The following is a 17695-nucleotide window of genomic DNA, read 5'->3' on the forward strand; positions in this document are numbered from 1 at the left end:
AGAGGCAGAGCTGCGCCGGAGGACACAGACGGAGGATGCAGGCGCCCGCAGCTCCCCGCAGCATGGGGCATCCTTGCACATGGGGGAGGGAGCAGCTGCCTCCACGGCAGCTTTTTGGGGGGGAACAAACATTGGCAGAGCAGCAGTACCACAGTGGTGCTGGAGCCCCTCTGGGCTGTGCTTGCTGCCTCACCGCGCTGGTCTGCCTGCGGATTTGGCTGTCATGGCTGCATGGAGGGAAGGAGCAGGCAGGAGCAGGGATGGGGCAGAGGCAGGCTGGAGAGGAGGAGGGGCGGCGAAGGTGAGAAGCAGCCGGGGGGGAAGCAGGGGAAGAAGCACAGCACCCAGAGTGAGACGGCAGAGAGTGGCCGGGGAGGGGATGGGTGCGGTAGTGATGCTGCTCGGGGGGGACATGGGCACAGCACAGGGCAGCAGTGGGACGGGGACAGGTAGGGCAGGGCTGCCAAGTCTGGCATGCAGGGGCCGAGCTCCCTTTCCTCCTGTGCTTAAAACCCAAGTCCTGCCTGGTCCTCCCGTCGTGCTCCTGCCAGAGGGGTGAATCCATGGCCCCTGCTTGGGTCCCCTCCTGACAGCCCACCCAGGGTGTGAAAGCCATGGAAGGGCTCAGGGGATCACTGGGAGCAGGCAAGGAAGGAGGAAAGCAGGAAAAGGGCATTGCTTTGACCCGGTGGAGGTGGTGCCCTGAGCAGGGGGGCAGAGGGTGCTGCAGGGGACATGCTGCTCCCTGGGAGGCGAAGGTGGGGGTGATGCTGCCCCTGCTTACCCCGAACTCTCTCTCCACACCGCGGTGGGGCTGCAGCATAATTAAACCCATGGGGAGAAGGGCGGTGTGGGTGAGCAGGGTGTTCTTGTCCAGGTGGGGTTTCAGCACTGGACCAGCCTGTCCTGGTCCCTCACTGCAGTTCCCTGTGTGGGTCCTGGAGCCTGAGACCCTTCTCCTGTGTAAAAGCAATTGGATTTCAAGCTATTGGTTTCTTTTCTGTGGCCGTATTGGCCTTCATCCCTGCATACATCATTGCCATCGCTCTGCCAGTCTGCCCCTCCTTTGCTCCTGCCTTTACTGCATCATGTTTCCATCCCTATGTTGGGCTGGGCTGGTGCCACCATTAATGGGTCTCCAGCACCAGGCTGTAGGCAACAAGCTGCAACTGCCGGAGCCGAGGGCAACAAGTTCAACTCGCTTTTTTCCCCTCATCTGCTGCTGTATGTTGTAAATCTAAACCAGGCTGCTCCACCTCCCTCTGCTTCCACTTGCTCCCAGCTTGACTTTCCCAGCTGCAGTAAACCACTGTGCATCTCTGGGTACAGCACTTTGCTCCAGGAGCTGCCTAATTCAAAGACATGGCATGGCAGCTTGTCTTTGATTTCTTTGTGTCAAAACTACAGGTTTTACCAGATTTCTCATTTTCCAGGGTTGCCTCCAGGCTTCCTGGGGTCATTCCCCATCGGTGTTCAGCCTCTGCTTAGCAACACCCTGCCAGGTTTCACTGCCTGGCCCTGGAAGAGCTGTTTGTTTGCTCTTCTTCCAAGACAGGGAACAATAAACACTGGCCAGATCGAAGTCCAGTGCTCAGATGGGTGATACGGGTTTAAATCCCATTGCTGCCAGTGCATCCCAGGTATCTGATCCTGTCTGTCAGCGCCACTCACAGCTGCCGCATTTCACCTGGAAATGGTGAGGCATCACATCAAATAAGGGTCGGAGAAGAGCAGCCTGGAGGGGTGGCTTTCAGAAGGTGTCCATGGGGCATCACATTGCTATTTTAGTGTTTTCAGCAATTAATCTGGCAGGCATGGTTGTGATTTGGGGGCTGGTAATGGTATCTGGATCCAAGAGCTGGGGAGGCAGAAGCAGCGGGGCAGATGACACGGGCACAGCCAGGGCCCCTCTGCCATCTCTTAACCACTGTCATTTCTGCACTTCACAGTGTCAGCAAATGAAAGGTGTTGCCTGGGAATCCTAATACAGTCCCCCCATTTTCTTTCTGGCCTTTTTTAACCTTCTTTTGACTTTTTTTTTTTTTTAGAAGCTTTTTCCAACGACTGGTTGTTTAAATTAGCTTCAACAAAAAACTATAATTTCCAGGCTTTCATACCAGCGTCTAAGCTTGGCTTGGGGAAGCAGCGCTGGGTAGTGTTTGTCTGTGTAAGTGTGTGTAAATACCAGCAGTCTCTAAGCAGAGCACAAGTAATGTTTTCTTCCAGGAATATCAAGTCATAGAGAAGAGATACCGCCAAACACTTTGAGATGCAGCTTGCCAGAGGCAGTTGTTTTCCTCATAAAGAAATTTTAGTTTGATGTTTTCTCCAATCCAGAATAAAAAAAGAAAATGTAGTAAAATACACAGCATATAGCTCACTGCTTTGTATTTACAGCTAGGGGATTCAAAAAAAAAAAGAGAGCAGCTTTTTCTCCTGTATTCCTAAGTGTTTCCAGATTGTCCTTAGGTAAGACTGATGCCATTAGGGGATGGCCACGGTCATGCTGCTGCCTTCACAGCCTTTGGTGGCAGACATTAGGTAAGCCTGGGACAAGGTCCTGACTTGCTCTGTCACTGTGAGATGCACAAAGGCTCCCGACCACGTGGGGACAGTCCGCCAAGCCTGGAAATACCCCAGCCTTCCTCTGCAGAGAGGGGTTTGAGGACGAGGGGGAGGAATCGGAGACATCAGGGTCATGCGTGAGCGTGGACATACCCACACACGTTACTGCCTGTGCCTCCATTCAGGCCACCTCCTCCTTACCTTATTACGGGCAGTTTTGCTCTTTCAGAGCATCAGGAAGCTGAGTAAACGCTCTCAAATCCTGTTAGCTGCCATTAGCATTTTCTGTTTCACAGCTGAAACCCTCTGTTTCCTCCGAAAGCCGTGATGCCCGCCGCAGCCATGGTGACAGAGCCCTGCTCTCCAGCCACCCTTACACGGGGCTGGCAAAAAGCACGGCACTGAAATTCATCCCAAGGCAGATGCCAGCGGGTAGCACGCAGTAGCTCTGTCATCTGGGGCTGCTGGGGGTGTTTATCGGCAACCCCGTGGGACGAGCACGGTTTAACCACTGCTGTGCTAGTTCATGTGAGCATTTATGTCTTGTGCTTTGCTGTTTGCATTTAGGGCTTCCCACTTGGTTAATAAAATTTCTTGAACTGGGGACAAAATGCACCAGTGATTTGCAGGGAGATGTGGAGCAAGCGTGAGTAACCATGCGGAGGGGAGGATGCTGGCCAGGTTTGGGCCAGGGGAGCCACACTGGTACATGACTGCTGACCTGGGCCGGCATCACCTGGATATCTTGCTGTATTTTCTATGCTCTGTCCTGGCATTTGCTTTAGGGCAACAGGCAGTTTTGTAAGGCTCTGATGTTCAGCAGATCAGTAGCCTCATACCTGCAGCTCCATCCCAGCTGTGCCCCTTCCCTGCACCGGCTGTGGGAAGAGGGTCTCTCCCTCCCTGCCAAAGGAGCAATTTGTGGATGAGAACTGGCCTGTTGACCCAGGGGACCAAAGTACCTCTTAGCATTTGGCATTTCTTTGTGCAGGTTTCTATGTCGGGTGTGAACAAGGCACATGCGTGATGCAGCTGCTGGGCTGAGGGCTCAGCATGATGCTCAGATGCTCGGGGCTCCGTGTGTCTGCTGGCCCTCCGCATAACTATATTATAATGCTCCTTCTACAGCATCTTCTCTTCCAAGATTTTCCAAATCCTTTAGAGACATTAACTTCTTCATTAGGTCTGTGAACAATTAACAGGAGATTCAAACACTCTGTGTCCACACCATTGCTATACCTCAGTATAATCACAAAATTATTTAGCTGTTTCTCCTCTCTCTGTTCCCATTTTGTGGGTCTTGGTAACTTTGTGCGCTGATGCGTATCAACAGCAAATTAAAGGATGTGCTGCAACAAGTACTGAAAGTTAATCCTGACTAATGGGAGCAGATTAGCAGCACACTTGGCCCCATTTGACTCCCTGCGTGCTGCGTTATTCGGGCTGAATTTGTGCCCTGGAAAGCACTGATGCCAAAGTGCAAACCCTGCCTCTGAATTCAGGCCTTTGATGGGAGAAGTTAAAGATTAACTTGCTTATTGTTTATGTTCAGAAGAAGACAGGGGCGAGAGAGAGAGACTCCCCTATGTGCAGCGTCCTATGTGGCCCCCTGCGTGGGGCTTTGGAGCCGGGGCTGCCCCAGCCCCCCAGGCAGGATGGTCCCAGCTCGCTGCTGCCCGAGGCGCTGGGGGCAGTGGTGGCCGAGCTGTCCCCGGAGCCGGGGCAGAGGCTGGTGGAGCTGTGTTTGGGGTTTCCAAGGTGGCTGCTCTGCTTTGGGGTGGGCACCCCAGGCATGTTGGCAGGTATCTGCGGGGCTTTGCAAGGAGACTTGGTGCTACAAAAGAGACGTGCTGTTGGGGTAAGAAAAGCTGTATCTGTGGAGATACTGTGCTTCCTTACGGCTTTTGTATGCCCAGCGCACGTGCTGGAGAAGCCAGCCAGCCCTCCTTGCCCCCCGTGGGATCCTGGCTGTCAGAACCAGAACAGAGACGTTGAGGCTTTGAATCATTCACTGCATGGTTTTTCCCATATATATTACACAGTTTGGATCAAGAGCCCTCACCTGTAGTCGTGGCGCATCCAAAGAGCCCTGGTAGGAGTTTTGGTGCAGCGTGGATGATGGTGCGATGAAGAGGACCGAATCCTGGGGAGTGGGGATTTCCCTGGGTGGCAGAAGCAGTGACACAGCTTGAGGGCACCCGCTTCGACCCTGCCTAAAACGGACACTGTTTCTTGTGTTCCTGTAGGTTAGAAATCTCTGTTACATGGTGACGAGACGGGAGAAAATGAAACACACCATTTGTAAACTCCAGGAGCAGATCTTCCATCTCCAGATGAAGCTTATTGAAAAAGATCTTTACCCAGGTCAGTACCGCTTACCAGAGCTTGTTCTCGCAGACGCTGTCCCTGCCGTCCTCTGAAGCCAAAGACTCGTGCCCAAGCCTCAGCCCCCCACCCCAAGGAAGCCAGAGCTGCCCCCTCCCCTGCAGTGTTATTTAAGCACGGTTCGTATGTTGGCTCTTTGCCCGTCTCCAGTTTTGTTCAGAAACACACAATAAAGCCATACCCTGGGTGACCGGAGTGTCGGAGCACCTTGTTTTCACAGATCCCTCTCAATCCTCCTCTCCCCAGGCATGGGTCAGAAGGACCAAGCGTTTGGTTAGGTGGTGATGCTAAGGCAGCATTTTGACGGCTTTTGTGGAGATGGAGCTATTTGGGAGGAGATGGCAAATCCTGGGCACGGAGCTGCTGACATTGGGGCTGATCCACGGCCGCTGGCTCCCTGGCACGGGTCAGCAGTCCTCGCTTTGGACTCTTTGCAGATGCCTCTGGCTCTGTCGAGAATCAAAGATTAGGCTGCTGGTGGGATGTCTGTTACTGCTGGAGACCAGCTCCTTTAGCTCTGGTTGGCTGCAGTTCTCTCCACGCACCTATTAGTGGGGAACATCGCACCTACCACATGCAAAGCCTCTGGCACCTTTTATTAAGGAACTGAAATAAAGTTGGTTTCCTTCTGTCCTATTTTTTTTCCTTTTGCACAAGCAGTGCCGGAGCCCACAGCTCCTGATCCCTCCTCCTTTCCCTTCGGTGGCAGCACAGACCAACCCCTATGGCTGCAGAACAGTTTTTCCAGCAGCAGCATCTGGCGCTTTGTCAGGGTCTTCCGACAGTTGTGTTTGTGGCTTTGGAGTTGCATTTGAAGCCATCGCATAGTTGGGGTTTCTTCAGGAACCGTCTGGGCTGAGCTTTCCTTGACAAGAGTTTCCTTTGACTGAGGTTTTGGAGGCTGAGAAAAGTGTACATTGAGATGTTTGTGACTCGGAGTCTGTGCAAATTCCTCTCGGTGCCCAGAGCCAGGTGGCAATGTGGGGCAGGGGTGGCCGGGACCCCAGGTTTTGCTCCGGGGAAGTGTGGGTCCTGTAGATCTCGGTCCCCGTGACACAGATCAGTGACACTGTGTGTTGCTCCATATGTCCTCGCTGAACCAGCGATGCAGGTCACCAGCCTGGACACACACAAAATGGTGTTCCCAGCTGTTCCTACCAACCGGAGACTCCGCACTGCACATCCCAGGGGCCATTCCCTGGCACCTGGGAAATTTGTGCCGGCTGGTGCTCCCAGCAGTGATGCTGCTGTCTGGGGTGGCGAGGTGGGAGGCCCAGCTCAGGAATAACGGGTGGATAAAAGACAAGAGCAACAAACTCGGATCCTGAAGGCAGATGCCATGTGCTGTTGCTGCTGGGCTCTGCGGGCTTTCTGGGGATCACAGGGGGACCTCGTGATGCTCTTCAGTTCAGCTGGGCAAACCCAGTTTTGCATTTGCAGCTCTCAGAAGGAGACAGGCGCAGGGTGGTTTGCAGGAAAGCGTTTTGAGCTCACCTCCCTCACAAGCGGGGTGTTAGACAGCTGGAAATGCCCTTGGGGACCTGCATTCTCCAAAATGCCTTGGGGAGCCTGACCTCTGGTGCATGCCCAACCCTCTCTCTAATGCAGCGATGGGGTGGGAGTCGGCAGCTCCCCCCGGGGAGGGCCGGGGCGGGTGAGCCGGGACCCTCCCCAGCGGGGTGCGGGTGCTGACCAGCGAGGGGGAGCTGTCAGGGCTCTGCTGCTTGCGTTTCGGGGCTGCCTGCACCACCGAGTGCTGGCGCTGTGCAATTGCCCTTCCTGAAAATGTTACGTGTGTACTCGGGGAAAAGCAGGACTGCCATTACCGTGATGTTTGTTCTGGCTAAAGGTGAGTGATCAGAGACAAACCCGCAGTGAGAGGGTGACTCAGGCAGCGACTGGTGTGCAGGCTGTGGGATTGCTTCATATGTTTTGATGCAAATGTTCTTCTCTCCTGCCCCAAATGGCTGGCATTTGCCGGTTCATTTTCCGCTCTGAACCAACCGAACTGAGCTACTCATCTCTCCCGGGATGGGCTTTTTGGTTGAGGCTGAGCAGGGACTGCTGCCTCTGGGACCTGGCTCCCACGAGTCTCTGCTGCCAGGGAAAGGGCCTGGCTGTGGGAATTTGGTCCTGGGATCTCCAGGTGGTTTGGGCATCTGGGTCCTTCCCATGCCAGGGGGACATAGGGACCCGAGTGCCTTTCGGCATCAGTGGATAGGGTCTCCCGAGCTAGGAGGAGTTTCCTTGCTGGGACATGGCATCAGGCCATAAGTTGGGATCCCAAATGTGGGAAGAGAGGATGGCTCGGTTAGCTGTGACAGTCATAGTGCAAGCCAAAGCACAGCATCGGTAGGTACCTCCTCCCCAGGTCAGCATGTGGTCCTCACGCTGATCTCCAGGTCCTGCCCGACAGCAGGAGCAAGCCCTGGGGCCAGCGACAGCACGGCACAGAGGGGCAGTCGGTGTAAAGGAGATCAGAGACGAGCTCAGCCTCCAGCTGCCCTTCCTGCGGTAGCTACACAGCCATTCCCACGCCACTCGTGTGTGGCAGCGCGTAGCAGAGCCATGGAAAGCAGCGTTGTGTTTATTTTCTGCTTCAGCTCTTAGCTGTCTCATCCTGGTCCCATCCCGAACACGCACCATTGTAGACCCCAATGCTACCAAGTGCTGCCAACACCCACGCGTTTGCTAAGCCTGCTCCATGCCAGTTGATGATACTTAGAGCTAAAGATACTTGGCACCTGGTGGGACCAAACCCGTGGGTAACTCATTGCTGCACTTTCCATCATTACGAAGTGCTGACTGGTTTGAAAGCGGGGGACGGTTCCTGTAGCATCCCCTCCGCACAGCTCCCGACCGGAGCTGCTCTGTGTGCCTGGGGTTTCTTCGAGAAAGGAAGAAGTCTCTATTATTTTGCCTGGATGAGGCCAGTTTTTAACTGCTGTTACGGTAGTCATCGACTGAAATCTGTTGGGGTTATTCCAAAGATGGTTTTGGCACAAAGGTTTTTTTTGGAACGGCTCCCACATAAAACTTGAAACTGGAGGGGTTTATTTTTCCTGCTGACAAATGATCATTTAAGCAGGAGATTTTTAATAAAATTAGTGAGAACTGCCCATGTAAAATGAACCCACCTCTCTCCCCTGTATTTTTCTTGCATGGAGTGGAAAGTAAACACTGTCTGGCTTTGAAACACGGCTACTATTTTGACAGGTTCCTCTTCAAAAAGTACTGCTCGGGTTTCTCTTTAGCTGCATTGTGCTGTCTAAACAAAGTTAGATTTTTATTTTGTAAGTGAAGTGAAAAATCTGTCTGCATTTCTCCACTTATTTGGCAGGAACATAGCAAATACCAATTTTGCTTTTGCTTTTCTTTCTTTCAGTGAGTCTTTTGGTCAGGAGGGGTTCCTGGCTTGGCAACCCCAGGACTGTAAATCCTCTGTTAATCCAGGCTCGGGCAGGTGCAATGCGAATTCCCTCCCCTGCTCGCCCAGTACATTTCCACTGCCACACCAAGGGGAGAGCAGAGCTTATTCCCTCTGACCCATCCAGTTCGCAGCCTCTCTGCTGAGGCTGTTTGCAGGTCTGCTGCTGGCTGACACAATAAACCCATTCGTTTCTTAAAATCATTGCTCCGACAGCTGCACAGCTTGTGCAGGTTCATCCTATGGGCCAGACTCTGGAAAACTGCATGTCTCGCCTCCACTTCCATCAGCCACCCACGTTTTGCTTTAAGGGCAATATTCTTCCCCCTCTGAAAATTAATAGAAGTCTTAGCGTGGACTTCTGTGGGAGAGTGACCTAACGGAGTAAGTAAAAACTGTTGAAGTATTTTGCTTGGCAATACAAGTTGTACTTTTATAGGGTATTTGTCCTGTTTACCCAAGAGGAATAAATCCAGTAGAAGTTCAAAGCCATTTAGGAAATATTGATTTTTAGCTGAATGTCTACATAGCTAAGAGTTATATCCCTGGCTTTCCATAGGCAATGCTGGTCATCTTTCCTACTCTATTTACTTATGTTCAATACACTCCTTAAGTTTTATAGCTTTGGGTTTTTCCACCCCGGCACAGTGTGAGTGCGAGCTGTTACTATCACCGAAAGGTCAAATCAAATCAAGGTCTGCTTTAAAACGCTGCCAGTACCATTGCTGTCAAACTGGCTTTGCAGCTGAATCCCTCCAGGAGATGCTCTTGTCGGTGGTGGGTGACACACCGCCGGGTCTGGAGATCCCCGTGTCTCTGGGAAGGTTTCTGAGCAGGGTTCGGGGTTACTCCCTTCTGCTGCTCCCACAGGTCCTCACCCCAAAGCCCTGGTCCAGGAGGGCATGTCGATGGCTGCAGAGTCTCCAGCGAGTCCCCTGCCTTCAGTGGGACTGATCCTGCAGCCATGCTAAGTTTGTGTCCAAGGCCCAAACTTCTTTTTTATATAACCTATGGGATTCAGATTTTCTTCACCTATAGAGACCTTAGCCTACAGCTGGCCAAAAAGCGGCCGCTGTTCTCCCTTTGGCTTGGAGTTGTGTGCAGGTCTGGTCCAGGTCTCCACCGCAGGGGTGTGCCCCAGGGGAACTTGCTCACCGCAGCATCCCTGATGCCTCGTCTTACACGGAGTTTTCCTTTTTTTCTAAAAAATGCCAGAACAAACTGGGAAGAAGACAAAGGGTAAGAAAAGTGACCCAAGAAGGAAAGGAAGAGATGGTAGAAAAAGTAGTCCCGAGAAGAAAGAGAAAAGGAAATCAGTCAACGAAACTGTATTGGGACAACTGGGTAAGTCTGATTTTATGGGCTCAGAGTTGACCCGTGCCGCTGGTGGCTCTCTGTTTCGGGGAGCAGGGTTAAGAGTCCCAGCCCCTGATCCCTCCTGCACGTACATGGTGGAGTTACACCCAAGGCCGTGGGAGCCTCTTCCATCTCTCCCTCGTGGGCATCAGCCTGAATAACCGAGGTCCTACAGGAAAGACCACGTAGGAGACATGGTCCCTGGTGGGGCAGGGGGTGTAAAATCCACCCCCCCCCGGCCCCAAGGCTTGTGCCCGGATTGAGAGAGTGTGTTACAAAACCTGTGATGTGCTGCTGAAGAGTGATTTTGCTTTCCGGTGATAAAATCAGACTTACCCACCCTGCAGCAGGGCTGATCCCCCGTATCTTCAGTGCTGTGCATTTTCATGGCATACACTGTTCAGGACCTTGTGGTCATGCTGGTTGTGCTGGCGGTCTGGGAGCATCCAGGAGGCAGGCACAAAGCACAGCTGGTCTCTTGAATTTGCTCGGGGGGAGTGAGGAGATGCAGGCTGGCTCTGCGGATGCTTCACCCACCTCTGGCTCTTCCCCATCAGCTACAACCTACCGCCACTCAGCAGCAGATGGAGCTGGGGGGGGGAAGTAAAAAAACAGAACAAAAAGGTCTTTTTTGACAAGATCCTTGACAACTGCATATGGTTTTTACATGAAATTGGGTTTTTGTTCAACTTCCTCTGGCACTGTCACCTCCACCAGCATGTGGGGCAGGAGGTGGTGAGTTCATGCGTGCTCAGCTGCCCCGCAGGTGCACAGGGGATGCACTGGTCCTGTGGGGCTCTTGGACAGTCTGGGGGTGCTGTAAAACCCTCCCGGGGGTACACAGAGATTCTGTGGGAGGTCTGGGGGGTCTGGGCCACCCTGCCTTGCTCTGCTTTGCCCATTGCTCGCCTCAACTCTGCTGCTTTCATCTCAAAGCTGTTGGTTTTCAGGCAGGAGCCCCTTTGGAAATGGGCTTATCCTGTCTCTGCACTGTTCTCCGCTAAAGAAACTGGATTTTTCTGGGGCAATTTCCATCAAATGGTGGAGGGCTGGGGCATTTCCGAGAAAAGCTGCACTGCTGCAAGCCTGGAAAAGCTTCACCAGGGTCTTGTAACCTCCTGGATTTTGTTAAGGGCTGGAAGCATCAATTGTGGCTGCAGTCATCAGAGAAGGGCTGGGGGAAAGTGAGCTTGGCAGCACCCTTGCCAGCAAGACCTTGGGCTGCTCAGTGCCTGGGTACCACGCGGTGCCCGAAACTCATCCCTGCTCCTGCTTCCCCTCCCCTGCACTGGGCTGCTGCTAGGGTGGGGGGCTGTCTTCTCCAAAAGGACCATGGTGACCTGCCAGCAGGTGCGGGACTGCCACCTCAACAGCGTCACCTCCAAGGGGGGATCCGACCTGACCGACCTCCTCAGTGCTGCCCTTGAGCAGCCCTGGCATTGCGCAGGGTGTTTGTTTGTGCCTCCGTGGTGCGGGGTCACAGCCCATATCGCTGGTTACAGGGAAGGGCGATGCAAAGCTGTCACTGAGACCGACAAACACTGCGGACATGAGTCACCCTGCCCGTGCCACTGCTCTTTCCCTCTTCTGTTGCTAGACTGACTGCTTGAAAAGGAAGGCTCTTACCCGAAATCAAAAATCAAACCTAGTTTTTCCTCCATCCATAAAACCAGCTCTGATGTTGAACCCGTGGGTTTCTATTACAGGGATTAAAACTGCATGTGCTTGTGCATGTATGCGCCTTTCCAGTTGCTAGTTAGACCCAGCCCAGCCTGTAATGCTCACTCCTGCTCTCAGGGATAATCAATAGGGAGTTCTTCAGCCTTTTCCATGCCAGCCTGTCATCTCTGCTCCTCTTCTTCATTTTCACACCTCTCGAGTATTTGGAGATGTTCTTAGACCTGCTTCCCTCCCTCCCAGCCTTTGCACACAAATCGAGCACCGTTCCCATCACCCCACTGACTGCCTGGCTCGGGTGATGCCCGGGGTTTTGGCAGCCTGTGGTGGCATGGTGGCAGCTGCTCCCTGGGGACCTGTCACCCCTCTCCTGGGCACAAGTCCCGCTCTGGTAGCAGTTGCTGAATTTTTAGGCTCACACCTGGGTTGGTGGTCTTGCTGCCTTTGCACGGGAATGCATTTTCTACCCGCGCTGGGGTGGGTTGGGGCATCTTCACTGCGGAAAGGTGCTGCGTTTAGATTTGGGGAGGTTCGCAGAGTGTTGGATGTGGGGGACCACTCGGGTTGTGCTGTGAACCCCAAATTCAGCATTAGTGCTGGAGTAACCCTCTTCTCTGTCCTGATGTGGTGCATTATGGTTGACCTTTTGTGTGTTTCTCCGGTTCTGGGGAGTTTCGGTGAAGTTGGTGGTGTTGTCAAAGGGCAGCATGGCTGTTTCTGGCTCCTGAGGCAATCTTCCCCTTTTGTTTTTTCCAGGCTTGTCAACCTCCTTCCCCATCGACGGGACCTTCTTCAACAGCTGGTTGGCGCAGTCGGTCCAGATCACCGCCGAGAACATGGCGATGAGCGAGTGGTCCCTCAACAACGCCCACCACGAGGACAGCACCCCCGGCCTCTCTGAGGAGCTCCTCCAGGACGAGGAGACCTTGCTGAGCTTCATGATGGACCATTCCCTCAGGTCCCCGTTCAAGCAGAGCGAGGCCACAAAGAAAGTGAAAAGCAAAACGAGAACGAACACTAAGAAAAAGCTGCCCAGGAGCAGCCCCCCCGCTGTGGGTGGGAGCCACCTGGAGAGCTCGGAGCCCTGGACTAACAACGCCAGCGATTTGTCGGATGACACCGCCAAGCCCTTCGCTCCCGATTCCAGACCGAGCAAGTCAGAGAAAGGGGTGGCGAAGCTTCCCACCGACCGCAAGGGGACGGGTGAGGCAAAAAAGGCGGCCAAGAAGGGCTCTCTCCCAAAAGCCGGCGAACCTCACCCCCCGGCCGGGGCAAGGGGCTGCGTCAGCAAGGAGGAGGAGGAGGAGACGCCGCGCTGTGCTCAGCCGGAGCCCAGCCCCGCGGCCAAAGTGCCTGACTCCGTAGGTAGCCCCAAAACCGTCGTGCGGTTCAAATTACCAAAGGAGAGCCGAGGGACTCGGAGGTCGCAGCCCCCCAAGCCCGACGGTGCCAGCGGAGCTCCCTTGCGTCGTTTCGACGCCGAGACGGACGGCTACTTCTCCGACGCAGAGATGAGCGACTCGGACGGGGAGTCCCGCGGCGGCCGGGCACAGCGGGGCCAGCTGGATGCGGCCAGCGAGGACATTGTCAGGATGAGCATCCTGGCATCCTAACTCCTCCCGACTGTGCCGGCTTGACGAGGCCTCAACCCAGTTACAACTGCCATGTCCAATTTCTGCCTGGTATCATAGCAAGGGGGATTTTTAATATGTGTATATAGTTGGAAATTCGGCACTGTTATCTTTCTCTTCTCTATACGCCTGAGATACAGCTTCAGCTTCACCGACATCGATGACCATGACAGTAGTGGTCCCTCCCTGGATCCCCGCTGGACCCCACTTCCCGGGAACGTGAGCTGGCGCCTGGCAGGACCGATGCCGAGGGTGCCGAGAGGGCGGAGGGTGCCGGTATCCGTGCTTTCTGCAGGGATGACAGTTTAATTAATGGGCATTATTTAACAAGGGGCAGATTTCTGCCCGGGACAGTTGCCCCCGGAGCAGGGAGCGAGCGGAGGGTACGGTAGCGGCCAGCTGCGGGAGGGGAAATACCCGCCTGTGTGCGCGTATATGAGGAAGCAAAATAAGCGATACTAAAATAAATAATGACTAAAGCACAAAAAGCTTGTTGGAGGAAAGCGCTTGGGGTGGAAGAGGGCGACGTTACGTTTCTATTTTTAGAATAAAAAAACTCGGTCATTATTTTTCCCCTCGCTTTTCCATCTGGTCGAGATCCATCCAGGGTGCACAGTTTCTCCCCGTCCTGCCCTGTGGGTCAACCCTGTTGAGGTTGTTAGAAGAACCGAAGTGATTTACTCAGGTGAATTGTTCAGCTGTTAGCAAGCTGGAAAATGGAACTGTGGGGCAGGGTGGAGGAGAAAAGCATCCTTTAAAAACACCGTGGGGAGTCGGAGTTGGTTTAACCTGGGAGGTTGAGCGAAGTTTTTCTGCCCGTGCTTCTCTCCGATGGCCGCCGTGGTCCCACTGTGCCAGGGCAGCACGTTTGAAGTCCCCTTTGCACAATGAAACACTTGGCCCCGAGGCCAAAAGTACCGTCGCCGAGGGGAAATGGAAGCGCTTGCCTTCACCATTTTGTTTTCCTACTAAACGCTACAATGGAAATAGTGAATTTATTCCTCCCCATCCTTTTTTTTTTATTCCTTAAATCCTGGTTACAAGCTGTTGACTCATTGTGGGAGGGTGATTCACAGAAGCTGACATTATAAATATTACAATAATTTAATGCATAAAATGTCCCCAATAAGCCTTAAATGTTGTTTAAAAGCCCATGTTACCTACAAGTCAGGCGAATTTCCATGTTTGCACTTAATTGCACCATTACTTCGGTTTTGGCTTCAAAGGTCACAGTTAAGTCGTGCTACGTGTTTTATTGGAGTGACCCCAGTGTGAGCTCAGGGAACAAAAAAAAAAGGAATTCACTGAAACTTTTGTTGTTGTTGTTTTTTAAAAATAAAAAATGTTTAAAAAAAAAAACCTAAAAAAAAAAAAACAAACCTGGGACACTTCTGCAACCGGTTAAACCCATCACTAAACAAAAAAACCTTGCAATTGTCAAACCAATCAGTCAAATAATTTTGTGGATGCCAAAGAATATTTTGACAGTCAAGCAGCACAGCCAGAAACCGGAAACTTGTCATGAAAAAATTGGAAGTTATTTAGCAACAAAGGACTAAAGACACACTCATAACACACTGCTGCGGCGTTAGGTTCCAAGCTTGCTCCGAGGGATGCTGCTGCTCCGAGACCGCATCCTGCCGTTTTGATTTCCGATGCTTTTTGCTCATTTCACTGTGAGCTTTCTTTTGAAACTCTGAGACTCCTTCAATCGATGTTTTAGAGTAGATCATCTTTATCAGCCTTCCAAAGTCCTTATTATTGATAAAATTGCAGCAAAGATAAGCGATGACAGCCTAGCTCATCCCAGGCATGGCGAGCGGCCGGGGCTCCGGGTCGGATGCCAAGCGCCTGCACCCAGCCCTGGCTAAGCCCAACACTAACCCGGCTGAGACTGACCGTGCCTGGGGAGGAATCTTCCTCAGATGGGAAAAATGTTACACAAGTTATTAGCAAAGAAAAAAAAAAAAAAAACACAACAGAAAATCAACAAAACGGGAACTACCTTTGTTATAAATTAGCATAATCCATTGAAGTTGGAAATGAAAATTGCTCATTAATTAAGGCTCAGTATGTTCAGATAATGTTAAATACAGTAAATAGGACTTAGTTTATCTTATCAGGCTTGCTAGCTTTAGCTACAGTATCCTAGTATAAGAGTCATAACAATAATCAATATGCTGCCTTTTAATGAATCTTGCTTCCGTGTGCTTCACTCAGTTATGGTTAAAAAAAAAAGCAATCCACAAATTTCACTGTACACAGCTTCATTCATCAGCTTCTGCACTACTTGTCTTCTCAGTACAGGAAAGCAAAGAGGGGGAGACTTTAAAGAACAACCAACCCGATGCCACCAGCACCAGGCAATAAAATAGGTTGAAATGCTCCCAAAACATCAGGCATTGTATTTTGCCATCGGGAGATGGTGTTTAGGTGGGGAAAGCTAAAGGCGGTTGTGGGCTCGTCAGACCTGGGGAGAAGAATGGGGTGGGGGGGAACAGAGAGGAGAAAAGGGGCTCTCGTGAGCCGTGGGGCTGAGCGAGGGCCGGCAGGGCTGGACCGCAGCAGGACGGCTGCGGCCACCCCGGTGCGTCCCCGGCCAGGTGCCTCCTCGCCACCGCCTCGGAGCAGGCGAGCCTGCCGGTCAGGAGAGAAAATGCACAAGGAAAATATTTTTGATGTTACTGTAAATGTATTTTGCCATGAATAGAAAGAAAAAAAATAAAAGGGTTTATTTTAGTAGAGAAATGTTGTCTTTTAAGATGTATAAACTGCAGGAATCGACATTTGCACTGTAAGAGCACCCGTTTCCTTGGAGAAGCAGCAGCCATTGTAGTTGAGATGAGGGTGCAAACTGCATCATGCCCTGATCGTGGAGCACAGCCCCGACATCAACCCCAGCCCCGATGGCTGCAGGGTTTCCCGAGGACAGCTCCGATTCCACACACCCATTTTCCCCACACCCATCTTTTTTTTTTTTTTTTTTGCACCTATTTTATGGGATGTGGATGCCTGCTGTCCCATGGAGCTCACCCCACAGCAGGGTGTGGAACAGAGCCGGGAGAGGAGAGCGGGATGCGGGAGCAGCCGCCAACGGGAGGATGCTGCTGCAGGGCAGGGGCGAGGCTTGGTTGTTCTTTAAGGCGATCCCCCCCAGTTTGCACCATTCCACATACAAACCAGACCCACTTCACATCAGTTACAGGAAATGATATGAATGTCGCAGGAGGAGAAACCCTTCTGTTTTCTTTGTTTCAAAGAACGTGATGTGCCATTTGTTAATATAAAAGAGAAATATTGAAAATATATTGAAAAGAGCAATTTTAAATTATTTTTGGCTTATGTTGCAATATTTATTTTCTTGTATTAGAAATTCCTTTGTAGAGAAAAAATGTATTTTTCATTAATGCAAAAACCTATTTCTCCTTTTTGTACATTTTCCATGTTAGTTAATCCTTAAAGCAATATAATGTTATCAAACTCGTTCTGTGTGAGACTGTATTATGCATGCTATTTGTGTTGCCTTGGAATAGCTCTGTCTGCCATTATTTTCATCCTGTTTAGATACAGTGTATGCTTTAATACACATTGGGACCATGGCCCATTGCTTATGAAAAAACCCTTTGCATTCCTCAATGTGTTGGCAAATGCAGTCAATAAAGCAGTGTTTTCTGTGTACCTCTGTGTTGGTGTAGTGAGCAAGGTCATGCAGAGCAAATTTACCCGGGGACCAGAGGGCCCGCTGGAGCATCCCAGGGATGCAGCTCTGGGCATGGGGACGCAGAGCTGGTCTGTCGCTGCTGATGCAGCCACTGTCTGCCCCTGAACAGCCAACTTCCATTGCGTTTCCATTGCCAGACCTCCGCAAGTCCTTGGGGCACACAACTGGAGACGTTTGCCAGTGCTGGAGGGGAGAGCGCAAGCAAGAGGGTGCTCACAAAGTGCCCAGTGCCTGAAAGTTTCTGTAATTCAAGGTAACAACCTTTTTCTTGGAGATTTAAATCTTGTTTGCCAGACTTGGAGCAAAACACGCAGAGGGGGCCCTGCTGGGAGATGGGAGGTTCGGAGGAGCAGCCCCTTGCATCAGCAGCCGGCATAACGTGTGGGGAAACATGCTGTTACATTTGCTATTCGTGGGAGCAAAAGCAAGCTGTGAAATCCAAAATACTACGGCAATATGTGTTGCTGTTTGTAACATGCTGCTTGTTGGCTTGCTGATGGGGGTTGCGGGCAGGTGGGCGCCGGGGCTGACCCTCCATCGCACCTCCCTGTGCCGAGCGTGGTAGGAGAGGCAGGGCTCACCCAGACAGCTTTAACAAGTGTCGCTTGAACGGGACCCACGTCTCCCTGCACATGCACGGGCAGCTCGGAGGCCGTGGGCAAGGGTGTCCCTTCATTTCGGCAAATGCTCAACCTGGTGGGGCTGGGTGCCAGGAATGCCCCCGCCATGAGGTGTGGAAACCGTTAGCGCACGGCCACTTCATCTGGGCAGGCAATTAGTCATCAAGGAAACGTCGGCCATCAGCTTTGTTGTCTCACCTTTTTGGCATTTCCTGGCACATTTTTCTTCTGTAAAATTGACCAAGTGCCCAAGCTGCTGAAGGAAAATGAGACATTTAATAGACATACTTTGTTCAATTTATTACCAAAGTGA

At 52.0% G+C, this 17695-nt stretch overlaps 1 protein-coding gene across 4 annotated transcripts in view; it reads left to right on the forward strand.

Moving 5' to 3' along the window:
- Positions 1 to 16719, forward strand: part of JADE2 (jade family PHD finger 2) — a 123110-nt gene extending 106391 nt beyond the window's left edge. For 3 of the 4 annotated variants that reach the window (XM_087754219.1, XM_087754221.1, XM_087754220.1), the window contains 3 exons: positions 4812 to 4929; positions 9593 to 9721; positions 12167 to 16719. In XM_087754219.1, coding sequence (XP_087610345.1) covers positions 4812 to 4929; positions 9593 to 9721; positions 12167 to 13023 — 1104 coding nt within the window. In that variant the 3' untranslated portion in view covers positions 13024 to 16719. The remainder of the gene's footprint in view (positions 1 to 4811; positions 4930 to 9592; positions 9722 to 12166) is intronic. The other variant, XM_087754222.1, reaches the window with a different exon arrangement.
- The last annotated feature ends 976 nt before the right edge of the window (positions 16720 to 17695 follow it).

The sequence above is a fragment of the Nipponia nippon genome, unplaced genomic scaffold (assembly GCF_047370975.1).
Source record: "Nipponia nippon isolate SJK-2023a ecotype South Korea unplaced genomic scaffold, ASM4737097v1 scaffold_17, whole genome shotgun sequence".
NCBI lineage: Eukaryota > Metazoa > Chordata > Aves > Pelecaniformes > Threskiornithidae > Nipponia > Nipponia nippon.